At 50.5% G+C, this 15,218-nt stretch overlaps 8 protein-coding genes across 8 annotated transcripts; 5 read left to right on the top strand and 3 right to left on the bottom strand.

The window, feature by feature from the left end:
- Positions 1-258: 258 nt before the first annotated feature.
- CC1G_03163 (Rho1 GTPase) lies at positions 259-1,059 on the bottom strand (the record flags this gene model as incomplete). The annotated part of the gene is made up of 4 exons (XM_001840882.2): positions 259-408; positions 533-580; positions 652-939; positions 1,003-1,059. The coding sequence occupies 4 exons, from the start codon at positions 1,057-1,059 to the stop codon at positions 259-261; spliced, it is 543 nt and encodes a 180-aa protein (XP_001840934.2).
- Positions 1,060-1,563: 504 nt separating this feature from the next.
- CC1G_15095 (hypothetical protein) lies at positions 1,564-1,964 on the top strand (the record flags this gene model as incomplete). Its single annotated transcript, XM_002910715.1, has 2 exons — positions 1,564-1,636; positions 1,687-1,964. The coding sequence occupies 2 exons, from the start codon at positions 1,564-1,566 to the stop codon at positions 1,962-1,964; spliced, it is 351 nt and encodes a 116-aa protein (XP_002910761.1).
- A 740-nt stretch (positions 1,965-2,704) lies between these two features.
- Positions 2,705-5,291, bottom strand: CC1G_03162 (hypothetical protein; the record flags this gene model as incomplete). The annotated part of the gene is made up of 9 exons (XM_001840881.2): positions 2,705-2,843; positions 3,115-3,313; positions 3,365-3,523; positions 3,597-3,900; positions 3,952-4,116; positions 4,167-4,361; positions 4,610-4,643; positions 4,812-4,841; positions 5,230-5,291. 9 exons carry the CDS (start codon positions 5,289-5,291, stop codon positions 2,705-2,707), a joined length of 1,287 nt encoding a protein of 428 aa, XP_001840933.2.
- A 369-nt stretch (positions 5,292-5,660) lies between these two features.
- On the top strand, positions 5,661-6,889 carry CC1G_03161 (hypothetical protein; the record flags this gene model as incomplete). The annotated part of the gene is made up of 5 exons (XM_001840880.2): positions 5,661-5,757; positions 5,826-6,115; positions 6,166-6,244; positions 6,294-6,640; positions 6,698-6,889. The coding sequence occupies 5 exons, from the start codon at positions 5,661-5,663 to the stop codon at positions 6,887-6,889; spliced, it is 1,005 nt and encodes a 334-aa protein (XP_001840932.2).
- Positions 6,890-7,017: 128 nt separating this feature from the next.
- CC1G_03160 (hypothetical protein) lies at positions 7,018-8,859 on the bottom strand (the record flags this gene model as incomplete). The annotated part of the gene is made up of 18 exons (XM_001840879.2): positions 7,018-7,047; positions 7,102-7,196; positions 7,252-7,280; positions 7,335-7,363; positions 7,415-7,502; positions 7,560-7,660; positions 7,725-7,776; positions 7,836-7,851; positions 7,919-7,930; positions 7,985-8,009; positions 8,069-8,115; positions 8,172-8,197; positions 8,252-8,277; positions 8,328-8,355; positions 8,410-8,508; positions 8,573-8,649; positions 8,708-8,726; positions 8,786-8,859. The coding sequence occupies 18 exons, from the start codon at positions 8,857-8,859 to the stop codon at positions 7,018-7,020; spliced, it is 873 nt and encodes a 290-aa protein (XP_001840931.2).
- Positions 8,860-10,041: 1,182 nt separating this feature from the next.
- CC1G_03159 (hypothetical protein) lies at positions 10,042-11,349 on the top strand (the record flags this gene model as incomplete). Its single annotated transcript, XM_001840878.2, has 5 exons — positions 10,042-10,113; positions 10,317-10,336; positions 10,629-10,770; positions 10,806-11,081; positions 11,317-11,349. The coding sequence occupies 5 exons, from the start codon at positions 10,042-10,044 to the stop codon at positions 11,347-11,349; spliced, it is 543 nt and encodes a 180-aa protein (XP_001840930.2).
- Positions 11,350-11,704: 355 nt separating this feature from the next.
- On the top strand, positions 11,705-12,655 carry CC1G_03158 (hypothetical protein). Its single transcript, XM_001840877.2, has 4 exons — positions 11,705-11,908; positions 11,967-12,142; positions 12,232-12,380; positions 12,449-12,655. Exons 1-4 carry the CDS (start codon positions 11,749-11,751, stop codon positions 12,519-12,521), a joined length of 558 nt encoding a protein of 185 aa, XP_001840929.1. The 5' UTR covers positions 11,705-11,748; the 3' UTR covers positions 12,522-12,655.
- A 1,147-nt stretch (positions 12,656-13,802) lies between these two features.
- On the top strand, positions 13,803-14,578 carry CC1G_15094 (hypothetical protein; the record flags this gene model as incomplete). The annotated part of the gene is made up of 3 exons (XM_002910714.1): positions 13,803-13,827; positions 14,288-14,510; positions 14,572-14,578. The coding sequence occupies 3 exons, from the start codon at positions 13,803-13,805 to the stop codon at positions 14,576-14,578; spliced, it is 255 nt and encodes an 84-aa protein (XP_002910760.1).
- Between the last annotated feature and the right edge of the window lie 640 nt (positions 14,579-15,218).

Below are 15,218 nucleotides of genomic sequence, written 5' to 3'. Positions count from 1 at the left end.
CACCTGAAGTTTGCAGTCGAAATATGCCCGGAAGAGCGACCAAGGAGCAACGATTGAATACAAAGGCCGCTGTAACAGACTTTGAGGTCTGTTCCGGCATCTTCCTCGCTTACAGCAGTCACCAAAGTCACTGGGCGGTCGTCTTTGCCTTCGAGCCAGTGAGCTCATCTCAGAAGATACAAAGGATTCTTCCCGTGATTACAATGCACATCCATCTCGTCTCTCCGGAGTATCTGCATCTGTGAACAAAAGCATTATCTATTGGATAGAACAGTCCTTCTTGTTCTTCTTCGGCGGTTGGAGCGACACCTTGGCCGCATATTGGAACAGCTCTCTGACTCCCTTCGCGCCCTTCGCTGAACACTGAAGATACTTCACAGCGCCGATGGCTTCCGCAGCTTCTTTCCCCTGAAGATGGTGCCAAGGTCAGTAAAACTATTCTTTAAAGAACGTCTTTACTTGCCTGATCTGACGAGACGTGCACCGTTGCAGGCCCGCCCGCCCCGTCTCTCAAGTCGTTCTTGCACCCTACCAAGACCACGGGTACCTCGGGGCAGTGATGTCGAACCTCGGGCATCCACTATCCATATGAATCTTCCAGGTGAGCCCGCTGTCCACTACATTTAAAATTCACATTCCAGAGCCGCTTACCTTCGACTGAGCATTGGCCAATGAATTAGGGGAGTCGATGGCGAAGCACAGTAGGATGACGTGGGCTTTGGGATAGATCAGCGGGCGTAGACGATCATAATCTCCATTTCCTGGCGTGTCCCAGAGGCCCAACTCCACACCGGCTCCGTCGACCTCCAACTCCATAATATAGTTGTCGTACATCGTCGGGACTGATTTCTGCGCCGCGGGCGTCTCAGTAGCTCGTCTCTTTGAGCATCCAGTAAGTAAAACTCCGTACCGTCGGGAATTTGCCTTTGGCGTATACGGCTAGTAAACACGTCTACAAATCCTCATCAGTTTAAAATTCCTCGTCCTCAGCGACGGACGTACTTTCCCGACGCCACAGTCGCCCACGACGACCAGCTTTCTCCCAATCAAATCGGCCATACCAAAGTCGGTGATCTTGTCTTCGGACGACAGTCCCAGTGGTACAAGGGATTTGCAGAGGGTGAGAGTCGATATCACTGTTCGTTCTTATGCTTCAATCTAGCCTTGATATAGGATCCCGTTCACCCTAGTGCTCAAGCGCCTTCCCTATAGAAACACAAAACAAAAGCAATGTGTTGTGGAGTATGAGCCGAAAGAAGGATAGTGGGTTGCGACGATCCCAGAACAGGAACTGATACCGCGTTCGAAGGATGACCCGGTTAGTAGGTCAAAGATGGGATGGAGCCCAGGATCAAGGGGGAACCAGGAAGGGAAGAATGAGAGGTGGAAGAATAGGAAAGAGAATGAGAACACGAGAGCAAAGGGGAACGAATAACGATACGATGGAATTTTAAGTTAGGTCATGATCACGACGAATTGACCGGAGGTTACGCCCTTTCTGAATAAATGCCATCTTGCCCGGGCGCAAACTTTTCATCTCATTCCTTTCTCCTCATGGGTGTAATGAATGCGTGGGTGTGGAGGGACACTCGCTCCGGCACCTTTCGTTCTGCGGACTTCCGGAGAAATGGTGGCTGTTTGTGTTGTGTGAGGCCAAAGCGGTGGAACCTTCTTACCTATCACAAGTGGGAGGAAGGGAGAACGAGAAAAATTTGAAGATTGGCATGCAGAAACCTCGAGCGGCCGTCCGCGGCAAGAACTCGAGGGAGGAGGTATCAATCATACGAACGCATGCGCATATGTATGTGTGGGGTCTTGTCAGGGCCAACGTGCCCCCCTCGCGAATACACGAATGTGTTTCAGAATTTTCGGGGCATGGGGAAGGAAAGGCTATGATTTGGAAAATTGTTGCCATTCTGAAACGGATGAAACGAGGGATGATTGCGATCGAGTGGGCGATTTGATCAAAGAAGAACACGGCGGGGATAGTGACTTGCCTCGGGTCTCCGAGTCGGTATCGTACAATTGGTACAGCAGGCAACCAAGGACCTGTCGAACGGTAGCAAGGAGGCATTGGAGGACTTCACCCCCCTGAAAATGGTGTTGTAGAATACAAAGTTGCGCTTTTTTGGAAGAAACTCAAACTTGGTCTGGAAGCGTCGCGCGGTTATCAATTCAATTCCGGCTGATATCAGGTCGGTCACCACGGTAGAGATGTCCTGATGAACGGCACGGGGAGCTGTTTCATGTACCTAGCTACCGGCCAATCAGTCTGACGACTTCCCTACCTCAAATCTCGGTATGCGTATAAAGGTCAGTCTCCGCGGTGCAAGTGCCTTGAAAGCCCTTCAGTACCCAGTACTTACTACTCTCCAGGAGTCCAATGTTAAGGCAACATTGTCGCTCCCGCCGCCCTAAGTTCCGTCTTCCTCCTAGCGCGGGACTAGAATAAGCAAAAGGAATAAATGCCTTCACGGTTCCGGCCCATAGCCCATTGAATCATGTTCTAAAGGTAGAACTGAATCACCATGTTAGCCCGATAGAGCAATGCTCGGCGGAAGTCCTATCAATCGAGGAATATTCCTACCTCTTTGAAGAACGGCGAAGGGCGCTACAACAATTAATTCATGTATGTAATAGATGAATGCACTCGCTGCGAGCAGCCGAGACATAATTCGTTTCATGACCGACCTTGATATCGATTTCAACAGGTTCCGAATTCCCGATAGTAGACCTTCTGACGCCCCAATGAAAAGAGAGGAACACCAAGCAGAGAAGGTATGATGGCTTCTCGCGGGGACCAGGTCCAGGCCATGCTCTCTCCACCTGAGCAGTACCAAGACCTGACAACGTTGGAGATAGTATATCAGGCGAGCAAGATCTCACTTCACTAGAGGTAATACCATGCTAACCGTCCAGCGAAGCTGATACTCAGAACAAACCAGGTAGCACGGCTATTCAACAACAAGGATTTCCAGGTCTGCTACTGCTCTCTGTTCATCACGGGTACCAATCGAATGATAGACTGATGTTTGGTGATATCAGTACAAGAAAATCATTCTTCCAAAAAAGAAACGAACCTATTCCAGGCGAATTCCCCCCAAGCTGACATACTCGTTGTTGGGCCCACGACTTCCCATGACCCACAGTTGGACGTCATTCACATCATAGACGCCCACAGTCACTGGGAGAGCGCTCGAACCACGTCTGCTTCTCCCGGGGTTCAATTCAGCACTTTCAATTTGACTATTTATAGACCCTTCTGCTTTGTTCTGCGATTGTCCTGGTCCCATCTGTTCACTTCGGCTCGTCGCTACATGCACAGATCAGGATCAGGCCTCGTCCATCGACACCCAACACTCACCGATCAGGTTACAAGCGTTCGAGCTAAGGATATCGTCATAAGAAAATGGAATTCTGCGGTGGGGTTTCCGATGGCTTGTATTGAGTATGGTACAGTGCAATTTGAGCGGTCGTCGCTCAGTGATGTATCCCGCTTTCTTGAACTCTTGATGGATGAAATCTGTCAACAGTCAAACCGAATCGACGTTAGTGCTCAGGTGGACAAGCGGATGATCAAAGGCCTCCCTGCGTACCTGATACCTTCCATAATCGCTGCTTCCAATGATACTTTTCATCAGTCGAGCCTGTAGGAAAGGATGTCCGCGATGGCCCGGGACGATCTCCATCGTCGATCCCCGTCATGTCCGGTCCAAGATAGAGAACGTTCGCCCCTGTCATAGCGCCAGGCGGGAACACATCAAGGAGTTCCAGTGGGACCTTCAGCCTACTGCCTCCGCCATTCTCTGACAGTAATTCGGAGATACGGGGCTTTAGCGAGCGGAGCAGATCAAGTGCTGTCTCTACGGTTCTCGCAGGTTGAGTTTCTTGTGGTTCGCCCTATAGTGAGATATCAGTGGGTGAAGTTGGTGCGAAGAGAGACGGGCCTACAGAGCCAGGAGAATCACCGGTCTCAAGAGCCATGACTCCAAGAGTCAAATGTAGGCGGCGAGGATCAATGACGATCGTGTTGTCCAATCCTGTGATGGGCGGAGCATGCTCAAGAAGAGCGGATTGGAAGTTGGCGACTCGAGTCCGCAAAGTCGAATGGTGTTGCTAGGCGGGTCTCAACAGGTGCGATATACAAGGAAACGGGTTCATCGTACCAGAGGGAGAGCGAGAACTACATCGATCCATCGCGTCAGCGGGACTGGGCAATGGGAAGCAGAAACGAATTCTGAAGCGCACAGTGTGTTGGCCTGGGCATATTTCTTTCCGAACCAGATCCGCCTCCACCCCTTCCTCTTCCTCGTCCGCGACCTCTCCAGCCCCAATGACCACGGTTTACGGTAGTCGCTGAACTATTCGGAGGTGCGTCGGCAGTGTCCAATGAGGCAGAAAGGCCTGGTCCACCTCTCCCTCTACCACGACCTCGATGACCTCCCCGTTCCGTTTGTGACTGCAACGATCGGCCCCTGATCGACACCTCGACCGAAGCAAGCGAAGTCGTAGCGGACATGGTCACAAGATAATTGCGGAAATCGCTTCCCCTGTCAGATGAACCTAGTAAGGGCAAGTTCTTCTGTCCCGTCAAGGGTTTTCAGTTCACCTCGTCTGGTATAACGCCTTTGGGTACCTTGCTACTGACATCAGCATTTTCTTCATGAAAGAGGGCTGAACATGTGGTACAGATCCCCAGACGCCTCCGGATGGCGGATTGAACGAATGAAGTAAATAAATTCTGTTGTCAAGTCGTAGCATTATACAGAGGTTACTGTCAGCTTATCAAAGCATCTCAAGTGCTCACTTACCTTGGAGAAAGACAAAAAGTCTTGCAGTCGCTAGTCGTGATCAAAGAGCGGTGCAAAGACAGGGGACCGCCACGACTGAGCTGCATCAGGGGAAATCGAATCGGAGTTTGAACTCGCCAATTTCTGTCGCTAAACTTCCCCGTTTTCAGTCCGGTCGTTTGCTCATCTGTCCTTTCTGTCCTGAACGTTGAAGTCGATCGTGTCTCGACACCCTTTCGGTCGGTCGTTATAGTTCTCAAGATATTAGCAAGGACTGCGATCATCTCTTCGGCGACTGGAAGGTACCAGCAAGAGCACAAGGTGTGAATGGCGGTGCGCCTCTGCTGATAGTAGCCTTAATTAAGAGGCTAAGTAAGTCCAGGAGTGGCTCTTTGGATACAGCCATCTTCCAGCGGTGAATTCGATTATAGAAACTTACAGCAACAGATCGAACAGGGTGAAAAGGTCATTGGACATGCGCGGGCGTCGGATGGTCGACATGAGATAATCATCTAGAAGGTATGAACCAGTGCAGCGGGCGCTCAATGCAGTCCCTAATATTAGCACAAAGGGTTGTGCAGTCTCGAAGAAGCAGACGTTTCTGCCTGTACGGTGGCGTACATGTTCTTCTTTATGTGGAGCTGCGTCTCTTTAACTAGGGCAAAGGGTCGCAATGGGTGGATGGCCGCTGTATCCTCATCAGAAGCTCCTCTCAAAATACACTGTACGGACCTCTCATCTCACAAATAGGTTGTATGGAAATGTAACGAAAGGTCTATTAAAGCAAAGAATGCAGGTCCTACATGAAGATGTGATCCCAACTGGGATCTTCAAGTCAAGGAAGAACAACGAACTCTCATCGCGACTACAATGTCGACAGGCCCCTCCCAAGCAGAGATCGACCTCTACGGAACTGTTGTGGCTAGATCTGTCTATGCCAATGTCACCCTCACCTTCATGGACGTCGGTACGCGTCTTCAAGAGCTACTTCTATAGCATGAAAAGGAGGGAATCTCAACACCCGAACCAATGCAGGTATACAACTTTTCATGTGCCTTTACGGACTCTCCACCTTCCTCGAGACGCCGAAATCCCTCAGGAAAGGTCGGGTGCCGTTCGTCGCAATAAGTTTCATTATATGGGCAACATCGTCTTTCACGGCGATCCTAGACTCATATGTTAACTTCCAGACACTCTTCGACGCGGGACCGACAGGGAGTGACTACGTGGTGCAGTGGAGGAGATATAACGCCAATTCAAACTGGTTCCAATACGCCATATCGACGTCGTTGCTCGTCTATATTGCCATTGGCGATTGTTTGATGGTAAGAACCTTCTGTGTCTTCGAGTGTTACTATTCACGATATTTCACCAGTTGTACAGATGTTTCGTCCTTTGGAGGGATCGACTGTGGGTGATGGTTCTCCCCGTCCTGACTTTCCTTGCCTCAGTCGGTAAGAGATCTTCACTCGGCGACTTGACAAATACTAAATGCACTGATAGCTCTGGGGATCTTGAACGTCTACCCTTGGTCGCGCTTCATCTCAAGGGTTCCAACGAGTGCCTGGACCCTTGTAAGCGTCGCCATGAACATCATGGTAACTGTCTTGATCGTCGTGCGCCTGACTCGCGCTCGAAGAGACATCGAGAGAGCGATGCCAGGTAATGATACCCGTGTCTACTCCGGGATAATCGCAATTGTGATCGAATCCGCCACCCCCGTGACAGTTTTCGGGATTCTGTTCTCATTGATGGTGCTACTTATGTATCGATGGGAGACGTTGTATCATCAGGTCACTGTTGCTTATGCGTTTGAGACTGTGTTCGCCATGCTCTATTACTCGTTCTGCGTGAGTCTTCGCTTCAATTGGCACGCCAGACAACGTTAATCACCCACCATCTAATAGGCACTCTCACCCCAAATGATCATCTTTCGAGTGACAACTGGAAGGTCCTGGACTACAACTTACGACCGGGAAAAGGCCGCAGCGGCATTTTCACGTCCACTGGAGTTCCGACATACAACGACAGACCATACTGGACTCTACTTGCACGGCGAGCAAACGTCTGGACCTAACGAAGGCCAATTGGAAGTTTAAACTTCGATACATAACTAGTATTTACATAGAGCCCGGATGTCGCTTCTGATGTGCAATTTCGAGAAGTGGCCCATGCGGAATGTACAGAAGGATCGGAAAGACGCAAAAGGAGAAAATCCAAAAAGCACTTAAACGCTCCTCTCAGACTGTGTCTCCTTCTGCAGTACTGGGTCAGCTTGGAGTACGGCGGAATTCATTAGAGGAAGACATACGGTCAGACCCTTCTCATCGATGGACTCTTCCTTGTCGGTCTCACCACGAAGAGACTCGTCCGTCAGCAGCACGCTCACTGCGGAAATGAAGTACACTATGAATGGCGTGGTCAGTTTCTGTGCCAGCGCTGGCTAACATCTGGAACGTACGAGGGCCGGTCATCAAGCAAGGGATGATGCTGAAAAAGTCGCTTAGATATTCTGAATTCGCTGAGCCGACAGCTTGTACTTACAATCGATAGGTTCCATTTTGAGTGTAGTACTAAAAGACACGCGTCAACGCGAGCGATCAGGCCAGTATAGGAAGACGTACCAGAGAAACGCTCAAAATAGCGCACAAAGTAGTTGCGGCAGCGCGGTTCAAGGCGAAGATAATGATCTTCTCAAAGAATGTGAACACGCTAAAACAAACGTAAGGACTTAGGGACAATCGAAACGAAGCGAGCGACGACACTCACCGTGCAGAAACCTGGCTATATTTCAGATAGATCGCGCATAGAGTGAGTGTGATGACGACATCACATGCAGCGGTTGCAGCGCCCTGAACAGCTGTAATGGGCTTTTATACGTCGCATCTGTTCAGCTCCTCTGAGGCATTCACAGAGTTCCAGCGCAGCACACACCTTGTTGAGGCTCGCACGGGAACCGAGCTCTTGGAAGTCCTTGCTGATGACCCTAGGAAACAGAATCAACGATCGAAAATGAGACTACGAGCAGAGAGGTTTGGCACTTACTGGAGGTGGACTTGGACTAGCGACGAGGAGAAATCATTTGACGCTCAGCGCCTGATACTGTAACCAAAAATCACGATACGTACTGCATCCAGCAACTAAGAGGAAACGTTATCAGGATAATCGATCAGTCGATTCAAGACATTACTCACTGAACTGCAACAAGGCAAGAGCGAGCTGGAACATGGAACAGGCTTTCAGCAGGCGTCCCGAAAAGACCCGAGAAATGAACGTACAACCGGTACTGTGGCCCATCGAAGGGGTGACTTGAGGTGATGCGTAACTGTGAGATAAACGTCACGCCGACTGGGTTGAATCGCAGCACTCGCTGTGACGTACGGGTGAAGATTCGAACAGTGAAGAAACTATCCAGGGGCGTTGTCAACTTCAGACCATTGGGCGATAGCTTGTGCACTTACATTTGAGCGAGGAAAGTCGTGATGTACTGGGCGTGCCATTAATACAGTTCGCAGGATGTAATCTCGGCGAACTCACGACGCAGAGGTAGCGACCGGGAATAGAGCTTGAGATTCCTGTGAGTTTAACAGCAAATACATGTTCCAATGAAAATACCCACAAGACGATATCACCAAACAAGCTCGTATTATCGTACTCGTCGATAAAGTCATGATAACTCTGATAACCAGTGAAGCAGATTTGAATCGTGGCAGCGATCCTATAGGAATAAGGAACATCCTGTCAGTCTTCCGACGGAGCTTCGATATCTGGACTGAGCTCACGTTATCAGCCCAATGAAGACCCGATAATAAAGGGGATCCCGTTCAGCCTTCGTCCGGAAGTAATGGAGGGTCATGAGCTGTGGATTGCGTGTTAGATCGCCAATGTCTGAGAGAATTAGTCCCAGCGGTACTCACAGCTCCAACACCCCAGAGACTAACGAGTTTCGACATCAGTGAAACGTCGACGTAATCGATACCTCGAAGAATACTCACGCAGAGGTGATGACCAAAGCAATGAGCTGAGGTCCATACAACCTTCCATAGTTAGGAACAAATGCAACTGACATCTTTCAGTTCTTGGGGCGTGACAAGTCGTAACGGGAGTGGGGAGAGGGAAGGGGGAGGGGAAGAATCCGTCCTTCTGTCGAATAACGAGAAGCTTCTCCCGTCTATATACCTGCTCTATTGAATGGATTAGGTTAATCGGAACCTGTTAATTACCTGACTCCATCGATTGTGTGTACCAGTGCGTTCCTAGAATTCAATGCTTCTGACGGGAACAAAAAGACTTCTCTTGTACATGTGCACACAGTTCCTTTCCGCTGACAACGAACCTAAACGACGAAGGTTCATCTCAGGATCGAGCTGGGGATACCCCTTCCGAGACGTGGGTCTAAGCATCGACGGTTCAAGACACTCATAGAGCAGGTTTCGCGGCTTCTGCCAGTGGGAACTTCCGTCCAGGTTTAGTTTAGAGTTGCGGGTATCTGGTCCCGATGTAGGCGGACAAGAAGAAGATGGGTCCACCGAGTGTACACGCGACAAAGCATTTGAAGAACTTCTAACGGCATAGAGCGTAAGAGGGACCCACAAGAATGCAACGTGACGATGTAGGCCAATCCAGGTGAGCGCCGACTCGCACCACACGCCGAAACGAGCACTTGGGACAATGGCCCTTAGTAGATTGGGACCTATAATGGAGAGCGTGTATGGCATCCTGGAGGACACCTGAAAGGCAGAGCGCCATAGAATACAGCCCAGAACACAGAACTTGCCGAGTTGAGAATCCGCGTACAGACCGAATACCGCTCCGATTCCGGAGAGCGTCGTCGCCTGAGTGAAGGTAGACCAATATTCCTGAGATGTTAAAGCCCATGCAGTAAGAGCGTTGTCCCTCGTTGTATGGCGGTCAACGAAGTGGTGGAAGTTCGGTGGAGGGAAGAAAAATGCCAACCCCGACCGAGGACCAGAGATGGAGTGTTTGTTATCGCCGTTGATGACAAATTGATTGAGAATGATTGCCGATCCGCGGCATGTTCGAACTTCGCGTCCACAGTTGAAACACAAGTAACGCAATCGCTAACGGCCTGCGATTGAATGGGCATTGCGGATGACACCGCTCAATTCAATTCTTCTGGGTCATCTACCCAGCCCCAGACGGCTACGAGGGATACTCAGGAGAGGACGTACGGCGCCCGCTTTGTAGGCTAGTGACCCTCCACCTCTTCAATAGAACTTGTGAAGGAATAATGAACGTGACTGGCAGTCAGCAATTCGAAGCACATGGCCAACTTCAGCAGAACAGTCACCTCGGGGTGGGCGTGAGCCTTAGGTGAGCACTAGAAGTAGAGCCCCAATTCCTGGGCGACGTTTATGTAGTCCAACAACGTAAATCTCAAAGCCAGCCAACTTAGCCTGAAGGCTGACATGAGAAAGTTGACCACGGCTTCCGCTCGAAAGTCGGACCAAGTTACCTGTCAGTGAAGCTTTAAGCGTTTTTTCGGTCAGTAATGATGTCATTTAGTCCAAGATCATCGAAAAGGGGTGGGTAGGAAGGAAGGGGAAGGCTTGCGCGCACATGTACCAGCCTGTCCTCATTCGGTGGTCACTGACCTGTCAGTGAAGCTTTTAGTCTTTCCACCCACGTTCATCCTTGCCATGTGACGACGGTTTAGCTGGGAAATGGGGGGCTTATCAGAAAACTCTGAACTCCAGTACGATCACGCTCGCACGTCCCTCTACTTCGTTACTCTCACTGAGTCCCAAGCACGCCATTTAGTCAACGCTCTGAGGAACAAAAGTCACTGCTGACTTTCCACGGCGCCATGCTCATCAGTGGAGCAGATACTAACGAAGGTGGCAGCATAACTGGGAACGAAACACTCACCTTCAGGGTTCTTGTCGGACATGAGGGATTGTTTCAAACGTCACTCTCGACATCTGAGTTTAATGTGTTCTCTTCGCTTGAGACACTGAAGGTAGCTAACGCATGCGGACCGCATCATGATAACAGGAAGCAATGGGAACAACGTCGATCCAGGGCGGCCCGCGCGAAGATTGGCGGGAAGCTTCCTTTCGTCTTGGTAGCCCCCTCTCTCAACGAGGGGCAGGCAAATTCAATGGATCCGCGGTCATGCTATGTACAGTGCACACGGTTTTCGCGATAAACGTGGCCTTTTGGTTCCGCGAAACGACAGTCTTCGACTCCACATTTGTCCGGAGGGAGTTGATGGCATCAAATTCCCCCAAAACGTCCTTAATTAAATCCTGGTACCGATCACTTGCGAAGGTTATATGTATGTAGTTTGGCCTGTAGGACCTCGAGAACTGCACGGAAAGCTTAGAAGGACGCCGTACAGCTAGCTACAGATGGATATAGGTAACAGCATTAAATGAACACTACTATGTATACCCCCAATACTGCCACCAACTTATGAAAGAACAACTTCGTCAGCCAGAAACCCGGGAAAGCTGATGACGAATATGGGGGTTAAACGATTCTGACAACAGTCTTCTTTCCACAGCACCACTCCTCAGAACCCTACCATGGTCGTTGATTCGCTGTCAAAACACTCTAGGCCGCCGCTTTCTTTCGGTTCCATTGCTGTACCAAGCCTACAGCGAATACCTTGATCTTTCCCAACCGTTGGAGCTACCCTTTCGAAGACAACAAAGATGACTTTGAACTGGTCATTTCGTGTAGACACAACGAGCTGAGCAGTAGTATAGGACGTCACTTTGAACGTCATATCCAACTTGACGAGCTACGGCCGCCGCAAGGCGCAATACACAACGAGTAGATGAGAGAAGGTAGCGACCATTTGTTTGGAAAAAGCAAAGTCGAACTCCAGGTATAAAAGCAGGTTCGAAACGACTAGGTTGAAGCAGCAGCAGCAGCCTCTTGCAGCCAGCTACACCCAGTCTCTCAGCTTCAAGCCTTCCTCGATCTATTCGCGATGTTCTTCCCTCGTGCTTTGTTCTCCGTCTTCGCCGTTGGCGCCATCGCCGCCATCGCCGCCCCCTCGGCCGTCGTCGAGAAGCGCGAGGATATCTCTGATGTCCTCGCCATCGTCGGCACCTTGAAGGCCAGCACCGATAGCATCTTGCCTCAAATTGGTTAGTTTTCAGTTTGGTAACCTTGAATTGTGTGCTCACCGAGGTTGTTGTGGTATAGACAACTTGGTCAACAGCGACACTGCCACCGAGGCCAACCTCTCGCCTCTCCTCCAGGACCTCAGCGCCTCCATCAACAGCGGTGCGACCTCCCTCGAGGCCCTCCGTGGCAAAGTCGACTCCAGTTCTGGTGGTACCGAAGAGCAAGTCGCTGAGGAAGTCGCTGTTATCTACACTGTCCGTTCCTTCCTTTAATCTTCTCAACCATCATCTTTTTGACACAAGCCCTTTCGAACACCTGATTTCTAACAATACTCTGATAACAGGACGTCGCCCACTCCTTGGACAACTTGAAGAAGAAGAAGCCCCATCTCTACCCCCTTGTTCCCAAGTTCGGTCTTGACGCTGCCCTGCTCAAGCTTCTCCTCGGTTTGCAGCTCGTTCTCGCTGGTGTTATCAAGCTCCTCGCTGTTCTGTAAGTGTCTCTTCATGGTTGAGTTGCAAAAGATACGGTTGTCTGATTGTCGACGTCATTGGTGATAGCTTGAAGGCTGTTGGCGGCCTCTTGTCCGGCTTGGGCTTCACCCTCATCCTGCTCCTCCTCGGTTTGTTCTAAGTGACGCCTCGAGGTCGCTCATTCGGTCGTTCTTATCTGGTTGGCATTCTGTATAATGACCCTGGTGTTTCGTCCTGTATTGTGTGTTTGATATGATGATTTACGAATTGAACTTTTGTGCTTTTATTACCAAATCCAAAGGACTTCGCGACTCGTATCTTTAGCGCCCAAGCGCTTTTGTCACTCGGCCCAACCTGAAAGCAGACTGTGACGATTATTACATTTTACTTCAAATTAAAGTGCCGCTACACCGACCTAACCACCACACATCCGAGACGATGGTACCACACTCCTCCGGCTCGCTTCACCTTCTTGTCACCTAAAGCCAAAACCAATCCGCGCGTTAGAGTCTAGAAGTTCCACCATTATCATCACGACAAGGGGAAGAAGAAAAGAAACACGCACTCAATCTGAGCCAACCCAACCAAAAACCGACGTGCACTCGTATTTCCATCAAGACGTGCAGCGCAAGAGCCCCCAGACCTATGATACGGGAACCCTAAAAGCCACCATCGATTCAGAGATTCGAAAGCCTCCCAAGTTCTCCTTCAAGCTCCCGCACAGCAACACCTGCACCTGCTCGAAGGTCACTTGACGATCTCCCAATCCAATTGAAGGGATAATTCAGCGCATTCTCGGGGAACGCGGTATGTACTGTAGGACTGGTTACTGGATCCTTGATGTTCGACGACGAAAGCTTCTCGCTTCGCAGCATTCAAATTTTGGTCGTGAAAGTTGGTCTCCCCGGCCTGAAGGTAGATCGGTGCGACGAGGCGCCTGGGGACAGTGGAATCGGTTACTTAGCGTTGGGTGTCTTCCTCTCGGGCTGCTGCAAACGAGGCCCGTGAAGACATTTATGCAGTTAGTTACTTGTTATAGTGCAGTTCACCGCGGATCGGATGACAATTGGGAAACGGACCAAGGCGTGCTAGTAGGTTACCCTGACGCTCCGACTGGCATTCCGTGGAGCGGTATACCGTATACGACGCTTAAGCAACGAGAAGGGGTCTTGGGCTTGGGCAAGGGCGTCCTTCGGACCCTATCGAGTGCTCAAATGAGGCGCAACTCAGACCCATGCCAGTGTAGACTGATAGACGCGAGAGGGAGAATGACACGAGCGCGGTCCGTACATTGCAGCACATCACAGGAGATCGTGCCATGTATCCCTATAGTAGTACTCTGGCACATTTCACAGAAACCATGTACCCACCGAATCGAGGATCCGCCAGACGATCGTAGAGCTTATGCGGGAAGGCGGGACGCATACAGATAGTGTAGAATATGTTGGGAATCAGCTCGGCACTCGGTAATTGTGCCGGGCGCTTATTCATCGGACGGATTTAGGAGATTAATTATCTTCTTATTTCCTCGATAATTCTACATCTATATATCCGTAGACTACTCGATTGTGTATAAATAGTTCGTAGTTACTTACTCAATCGATATGGGCATTCACCCTCTCTCCAGTTTCTCAACAGAATACCGAAAGAGCAGGACTAGGCGGCGGATTCTGGGTGTAGTTGTTCCAGCACGGGTTTAAGCCTATCCCAACCAGCGTGGGTTTAAGCCTCTCCGAAAGGTGGTCGAGGAATACTTTTTCTTTCCTCCACCTCCCTCTCCATGTATGTAGTCACTTCCCTTCACACCCCCCTCATCCTTATTCGCCTCGCCTCTTCCTCCTTCTCTTAGCTCTAGTATGCCCCCTCGTCCCCCATCACAGCTTTCATACCCCCCAAAACGACCTCACCAGTGAGCCACCCCAACAGCCCTCAGAACTGTCGGCTCCACCCTCACCACCAACGACGAGAGAACGACGAGGCTCCCCGCTACGCCGGAGCCCATACCGAGTGACTGTGTGATGGCTAGGACTCGAGCGGACCAGACGAGGGAGAGGACGAAGGGCGTCAGAGTTGGTACACCCCGCTTTCCCGGAGGTTGGTCCACCCCGGCCCGCGTGTTACGAAGAGCGCGAGGCGGAGGAAGAGGGTTGTGAGTAGTTCGGAGGAGGCTGTCCAGTCTGGTTTACAAATTGAATACAAATTGAAATTAGGTTGTGAGATGGATGGGAAGAGGTGATCATGCCAATGGTGACGCAGATGTTGGATGGTAAGAACATACCTTCTTTCGAGTAGGGTAGGACGTTGGCCGAACTCGCTGAATCGTACAACTCGAGCCAGTACAATCTGCGTCCGTTTCACGTTGAACACTTGCTTGCCTCTCAACGACGAGCTAGAGGTGACTCACGTCACGTCAAATCAACAACCAGGCCACAAATACACACTCAGCAGCCGTACATAGGCGCGGTCTCCTCCTCCTGCTCCGCCAAGCTCGCTTTCAACAACCCAAACCCCGCCACACATGCCGTTACAAGTAACCTATACTAGTACCCCGTAATGGCAGGGTGTGTAGGCTTGATTAATAAATCCATGACCGCGTTCGTCTGATTGGTAGTTTGGAGAGGGAGGATGGAGGGAGAGGCGGTGGAGGAAGGACCAAAAGCCGTTTAGGACATCGAGTTCGAAGCACCTTTGCGAGCGTGGGGTAGCGTGTGATTCGAGGTTTGAGAAGACTAGGAATCTGGAATATGGGCGAGTGGGAAGAGAAGTATGAGAAAGAGGAGAAATTCTATCATTACAAGCGCTACTGTCTCTCCGCGGTACGCTGTGACAGCGCTGGCCATGCCCAATCCTAGGGTAG

The sequence above is a fragment of the Coprinopsis cinerea genome, assembly GCF_000182895.1.
Source record: "Coprinopsis cinerea okayama7#130 chromosome 8 map unlocalized cont3.8, whole genome shotgun sequence".
NCBI classification, from domain to species: domain Eukaryota; kingdom Fungi; phylum Basidiomycota; class Agaricomycetes; order Agaricales; family Psathyrellaceae; genus Coprinopsis; species Coprinopsis cinerea.
This window is presented reverse-complemented; position numbering and strand designations above follow the sequence as displayed.

What these genes read in the sequence shown, in the direction of transcription:
- CC1G_03158 (XM_001840877.2), top strand. Translation starts at nt 11,749, where the DNA reads ATGTTCTTCCCTCGTGCTTTGTTCTCCGTCTTCGCCGTTGGCGCCATC. An exon ending in TAGCATCTTGCCTCAAATTG is followed by an intron (nt 11,909 to 11,966) that starts GTTAGTTTTCAG and finishes GTTGTGGTATAG; the next exon opens with ACAACTTGGTCAACAGCGAC. An exon ending in AAGTCGCTGTTATCTACACT is followed by an intron (nt 12,143 to 12,231) that starts GTCCGTTCCTTC and finishes CTCTGATAACAG; the next exon opens with GACGTCGCCCACTCCTTGGA.